We start from the raw sequence: 7,210 nt of genomic DNA, 5'->3' as shown, positions 1-7,210 counted from the left end.
AAAAAAAAACAGAACAAACTAAGTCAACATTTGTCTGTTTGTTAGTCATGAACCACTGGATAAGGTTTAATGAAAGAAAGTAATTATTGGATGTACTTTAATAAGCAAGTAAACTTAGAATTTTCAAGTCAGTCAAGTAGCCACATACAGTACATAATAACCCAGGGGGGTTATGTATTTTCCAGGCACAAAGTTCAGTTCTATACCACAATTAAGTAACTATGATATTTTCAGTTGTTATGAAAATGCTGTATATATATCTAATATAAATTTGACTTTGCATCATATAAGGCCCCTGCCACTCTATAATGTTTTAGAGAACTTATGCCTACTTGTGAAAATTTTAAAGCCATCTACGTTGAAGATGAAACTAAAAAATCATTTGGAAGACTCTTTTACATACTGTAATGCTAACAAATGGATCAAATATACAATTTTTATTGGTAATTTAAACAAAAATAGTAATAAGTTGGCATAAGTTCTCTATAACATGAGCACATGACACATGCACACAGTAAAACTACACCTGCTTTTTGGTGTTTCACTAACAGGGTTTTCTCCTAACTTAACTTCTAACTTGTGACCTTGAGCACCTTGAAATTGGCCTCTGTCTCTTTAAAAACCACCTATCGTTTCAGACACCCCCACTTCAGCACATCTTCACAACAATTCTTMGGGGGAGGGGCGCTCTGTGGGGCAGGAGCTCAGCTGCAGGGAGGAGCTCCGCCCATTTACACAAATCTCCTCCCTGGAGCTCAGTCTGCAGGGAGGAGCTTTGTGCAAATGGGCGGAGCTTTGTACCAGCAAGCGTTTTGGCTGTTCCGCATGGCTTCAAGTAGATTCAAGGATTTCTCAAGCATGAATGAGTCAAAACACAGGGAGATGTTTTTGATTTTTGATGAGGGAAGGACATTATAACATGATCTAAAACTAAAAAAGAAAACTTTGCATAATCTCCCCTTTAAAAAGCCTACTTAAGAATGTAAGGTTTTAGCTGCTTTTAACAGCTCTAAGAGACCGAGGTAATGCCTTTCCAAAATTTAAGAGCTGCAACCTGGAATGCTCTATCAGGGCATAATTTAGTCAGGACCGAGGAACAAGTAGCAGATTGGAGTTACTAGACTGAAGCGTATGTGTAGGTACATATGGGTGATGTAGATCTACCTTTGGCTAACTTTTARAGTCGACCCTGTTGAATATGGCCACCAGAGTAAGCAACCTTAGTTAGCACAAAAATGGCCTTAACTCAGTCAGATTCACAGATCTTGATCTTAACTTTAATAGTTTTTGAGAGTCATTGAGTCTGAGCATGATACTAATSAGTGAGACTGCACGTTTTAAAGTTTGACCAAAACAGCTACAACTCTGTAGATGATCCTGGTCTAAAACTCTTTTTAATGGAATATGTATTTTTTTGTTTTGGCTTCTTTTTTTAAATAAAAATGTTCCACTAACATCGTGAAAAATGCTCTTTAATCCAGCAAGTAAGTGAGAAGATGAGTGWGATTTTTTAGAGATAGGTAGAAGAATATTGAAACCTATATTTAGAACATGCTTGAAAGAACGATGCACCTCAATTCAAGGAGTGAGACTGTGGAATAATTTAGAAGACGATGTTAAAAGTGCCACATCAATGTGCATATTTAAGAGAATGATAAAGACTGGACTGTTAAAAATATGAAATGGTTTAATATGTAGACATTCACTTTGTTGTTCTGGAAAGTTTCAATGTTTTGTTTTTGTTAACTGAAGATCACTATAGTTTGAATCTATATTTGAGAAAAAAGGGGCAGATATTATAATATTTTTTTCTTCTCTGTCACCTTTCATTTCATTTTATTTGTATTTTCTGTTTTATTGTACATAGAATTGTTTTATGAAACGAATAAAGTTTATAACTAACTAAAAAAAAGAATGAAAAAGACAAAATTCCCAACTTGAGGGAGGAAGTGCCCACTTTTACAGTATACCAGAATTCACCTGTATTGGCCTTGAGGGGGTTTCAACATTTAAAATCCTCAGTTTGCATCAAGGTCCTGTGAATGTTTGAAAATTCTTTTGGAGCAAGTTGTTGGGCAGCAGCATAGGCACAATTTGTGTGTGTGTGTGGTGGTGGTGGGGGGATTATAACCCTCACAATAATTTGATTCAGTGAATGTAACCCCCAGTTATATTAAGTTGAGTTATTAATAACTTTCGTGTACTTTGTCCAGTAATATTTGGAAGCCTCTGTCACAGTTATTTTGTGGGTCAGAAGGTGAAATGTTTGAGAACCACTGCTTTTGCTAAATGATCTGATGACCCAACAATTGGAAGTTTTTTTTAACCTTTACAGCATAAAGGACTGCAGGAGGACTGCCTTTGGAAATTACATTAATGGCAAGAATGGAAGTCTTAAATGCAACTTRTGTTTGATTTTTTATGTGTTAAAGCAACAGGTTAATTCTCTGTTAAGGTTTGATTTAGACTAATCAAATAAAAGTAGGGGGAAATGGTGACTTTCTGTCTGACAGTGAAAGAAAGTGCTTTTGTCTGCAGCAAAGACTGAATTGAATAAAACTGCAGTGAAATGTATCTAAACACAATCCAGCATGTGCACCATTACATCCTCCTTCAACCCCTGTTTCCCTCTCTTTAAAAACAAACAGGTAAAATGAATTTTAATGAATAATGACCCTGGAGTTTCCTCTTTAATCATTTACAACTGAAACCTAAAAATCAGGATGCTCACAACATGCTGGCCATTCTTTGCGACGCTGCTGGTAATCCAGGTAGTTCACATTAATGTAGAAGCCTCATAAAACCTACCTATGGGTCCTCTGGAGTCATACGTCTCTTGTGTTCTGACAGTGTGGCCAGTCCCTCAGAGTGACTTCTGAACCCAGATCGTTCCATTAGAGCCCCAAAAGCCTCGGGGCCCCGTCCCGGTATGAGGTGGCAGAAGAGCGGGGAGAACCCTGGGGAGAACTGTGAAGAGGAACATCTCAGTCTTCTTCTGGTGCTGCTTCTCAGCGGAAAGCACCTCAGAGGCAGATCGAAACCAACCCCCACAAAAGAATTACTTGACACAGCTTTGTGTGGGGGGAGAAAAGGCTGTCACCACCTTTATAATTGCTTCTTACATTGTGATTTTAGGGGGGATCAAAACTAAAACAGATTTAAAAAAAAACCAAGTTAATAAAAAAATAAATAAAGAAGAAACTGATGCTGAAAGGTGAAGGATGGAGCAACAGAAGCTGAAACACTGATCTATACTGACCTCTAGTGGCAWCAAAACTAACTGCAATTTAGCCAGGATAATTTTTGTCACATCTTGTTAGYAAAATATTTCATGAACCAATGAATGGATTTTAATGAAACTCTCAGACAGAAACGAATGGAGGTTTGTCTACAACTGATTACATTTTGAACCTGATTCAAGGTGGCCGCCACWGATTTTTGACCTTAGCAAACACAAAACAAGGCCAGTTACAGATAYTGAGCTAAAATCTGGTGTGGTAATAGCTGACAAGATTTCACAATATATACATTTGAGTGAAAACCAAAAACACAAGAACTTTGTTTTATTTTGGTAAGATAAGTGCTGGGTGATGTGCATAAAGTTTAATAAAGTTTTATTTTCTAATGTTTTATTGTATGTAAAATTTCCACTGTAGGGTTCAGTGATAACTTTTTAGTATACGTCAGGGGTCCCAAACTATTTTCCTCCTGGGGAAAATATCACATTTTAATTATTCAAATGAAATTGTTTTGGTGATTTTTATATGCAAACAATAAATGGATAATTTCACCTCTGAGCAGACAGGGTTAYGCTCCTCACGAGTTATTTCTTTCTGACTTTGTTCCTGTTTACATTTAAACTCTTTTGTTTGTGTGTGTGTGTKTGTGTTTTCTGGGAAAYAAACTACAAACTGGGTGACAAAAATGATCAGCCTGAAAAATCCTGAAAAGAAACAAACACAGGAGGTTATGGAGTTTAGAAAAACTCCAAACAAGTTTAGTCAGTCATCTTCCATTTTCTGTTTCAGTGTCTCTCGTTTGCTTCCTCTTGCTGTTGGCCTCTCACCCTCGTGTCATTTCTCTCGCTTTCCTTTCACCAGCGTCTCCCCTTCGCACTTTGTTCTCTCCACCCTTTTCCTCGGAGGAATAGAGCTGCTGGGACACGCTGAGCAAAGATTGTCAGTCCTCTCTCTCTCTCAGGGTGGGGCTCCCTGGGTGTGTTGGGTTATCACATTCCTGTTTTGTTTCTCATTTGTTCTTTCATGGGCCTGCAGCTGAATGTGTGTGTGTGTGTGTGTGTGTGTGTGTGTGTGTGTGTGGTGACAGAGCCAAGAGGGGGAGTATAAACACGGATGAGAACATTATTTGCATTTGGAGCTTCAGCTGAGTTTTACAGCCTCTTGGTTGAAAACGCAAACAGAACTATTAAATTTGAGCAAATTTAAAACCTGACTTTGGATAATTATCAGGCGTTTGTGCCACAAAATCATAGGTGCATTTTTAGATTTTGTTCTAAATGTCAAATTGGGAATCGATGCAGCATTTTTACACAAACAGGATTTCCAGTTCGGGTTTTTCTTTCACCGTCCAACCAAACCTCGTCACTCTGTGGTAYGTTTTCTTCTTTGCTAACGAATCTAATAAAAAATTTAATTCAATTTCTTCAAAATAACTTTTTATTGCATAAAAATACAGACCAAAAATATTTCATAGGACAGCAGAAATAAAACCAGCCAAGTGTTTTTTTTTTAGTACAGTAAAAGGTTAGTGATACAGAATAAAACAGCTGGTGTTAAACGCAAACCCATCCACTTTAGAAACTAATCCCAATTTACAAAACAAGTGTTAGTTCCAGGTTAGAAGTTCCAGCTGTGACTGACTCATCCAACGTCAAAGTTCTGCAGAACTCGGTCCAACTAACCTGATCATGTTTGAGCAAGAGGCGACACGAGGAAGACCGAGATGGTAAAACAAGACGGACCAGTAAAAAAAACCAACACGACACACGCTAAGGCACACCTTTCACTTAAAAGTGAGCGATTAAAAACTTTGGTCTTTGCTTTGTTTTTTTATATATCAAACCAGCAACCTCTACGAGACATTATTTCAAACATCTAAAGAGGTTATGAGATGATTTGCTTCCTGTTGGTTTTATATATAAGAACCTGGTTTGACACAAAAATGCACTAAAACCTAAATAAAATACAGCATTTATTTTTGTTCCCTCTTAACCAGATTTGACATCATTAAAACAAGGCAGCTCATATTCAGTAGTGTGTTGCTGGAAAACAAAAATAAAAATAGCTACTCCAAATAAGATATATTACACTGGAATTAGGAAATGGAAAAAAAAACACCTCTTTCTTCTTTCACCCATTACAACAAACACCGACACACGATCAATAATGATTCTTTAAAAAATAAAACTCAATCCAGCACAATAATCTCCCAAATACACCTCAGTAGTAATACTAAAAATATAAAACAAATGCTCAGACAAAAAGATTCTAAGAATCCATAAAAAAGGTGCAAACGGCTGTTAAAACTACGGAGTCTATACACATCAAGCCTTGCCGTAAGTTACAAAATCTGGGAAAAGTTAATAAAATTATGAGAAACATTCATTTACGAATCTGGATTGCTTATCTGTGAGGGTAAGTGCACTTTGGTGAGACTGCATTCTAATATTTAGTGTGGTAAATAATGAAAAATAGATATGAAGAAGCAGACTTAATCTAAACAGCTCAGAACATTAGAGCTATTTGGGGGTGGGGATAATTCCTTTGCTGAAACATTTAACTGAGGTGCGACTCGGTAGATCTTTGGTGAAACGATGCAAAGCAAAAAGGATCCAACTGAGTTAAAAAAAAAAAAAAAAAAGAGGAAATATCTGGAAGTGGGCCGGCGAGCAGGCTGTGTCTTTAGGGAGAAGTATAGAAGTATTTGGTCTTTCCTATTCCATTCAATTCATCTTCATAATTTGGCAGGCAGAAGAAGAGGATGGCGCAGCCGAGGGAGAGGATGGTGGCGCCCCAGCCAAACCCGTAGGCCCAAGTGTAGTTGTACTGGCCCTCAAAGATCTTCTCGTTAAACTTGATGGGATAGATGATCAGAGCGATGATCTGGATGATCACTGCAGAGACAGACAACGCATGAAAAACTTCAACAGGCCCGGGAGGACGAGCAGTTTGATATRAGCTTATAAACAGCATCAAAACATCATTAAATATGTATTTTCTTTGGATTTTTTTTCATCACCCACAGCTCTTTACAARGAAGACACATCATGCTTTTAAATCTTTCTTTTTCACATTTAAAATCTTTCAGTTGGGGTCTGAATTCCTCCTTATTGTAACTCCACAAGCCCCTYTTTCCTGAGTTGTGTCTCAGATCAACTCGTTTAGAGGCTGTCTCTTTAAATCCAAACGAGGCACTTCACACCCCGCCCCCCACCAGCTTCCAGMGTGATCAATTCTAGTTTGAAAGGAGGGTTAACAACTATATAGTAGGGTTGGGTGATATTGGCAAAAAAAAAAAAAGGAAAAAAAAAGAATCAAGATTAATTGTGGTGTTTAGCCGATGACGATTAATCCCCTGGAGTCCCTGGACGCCTGCATGTCCTAGTCACATGACCAATTTAAATCACTCTTCTGGGAAAGATTTGCTCTCCGTAAAAATCTGTTCCAACTTGTGTAAAAAGGACTGACTTCAGGCTAAACCTCAGTTCAGTAAGTGTGTTGAAGTAAAACAGGAGTTATGATAAATAAAATTACAAAACTTTTTTTTAAAATGTTTGTCATATTTGAAGTGGAAGGGAGCATCGGACAGACTGACCGGGGAAACCTCCAGTCATTCTGTCTGGTGGTATTAATCATCTTAATCGTCAAGTATCAAGAAACTAAATAATCAATTAATTGCACAAGATACGATTTTGCTCAACCCTACTATACAGCGGCGCAGTCTCTTATTATTTACAAATCAATATGTCATAACAATTTCATGTAATAGTTTAGAAAATGTCATAGAAATTAAGAGAAAAAATATGGCCCAAACGGAATATAAAGATACTATATCTATGCAGCATTGGGCAAAACTAAACGAAACTTTTCTGCACTTGAGACTCCAAGTACATGACATGCATTTAAAAGGGGCAGTATTATGTGTTTCTCAGGCATACATTTAAATACTATACCATAATAAAGTATTTATG

General features: G+C 37.3%; 1 protein-coding gene across 1 annotated transcript in view; it reads right to left on the bottom strand.

Annotated features, from left to right (window-relative positions):
- Nucleotides 1-5,194: 5,194 nt before the first annotated feature.
- Nucleotides 5,195-7,210, bottom strand: part of perp (p53 apoptosis effector related to pmp22) — a gene marked incomplete at its 5' end in the record, with an annotated part of 7,712 nt that continues 5,696 nt past the window's right edge. Inside the window, 1 exon segment of the mRNA XM_014031864.1 lies at nt 5,195-6,133. Coding sequence (XP_013887318.1) covers nt 5,922-6,133 — 212 coding nt within the window.

This window comes from Austrofundulus limnaeus, unplaced genomic scaffold, assembly GCF_001266775.1.
Source record: "Austrofundulus limnaeus strain Quisiro unplaced genomic scaffold, Austrofundulus_limnaeus-1.0 Scaffold0, whole genome shotgun sequence".
NCBI classification, from domain to species: Eukaryota; Metazoa; Chordata; class Actinopteri; order Cyprinodontiformes; family Rivulidae; genus Austrofundulus; species Austrofundulus limnaeus.
The sequence above is the reverse complement of the archived record's forward strand: the minus strand, read 5'-3'. Positions and strand labels throughout refer to the sequence as shown.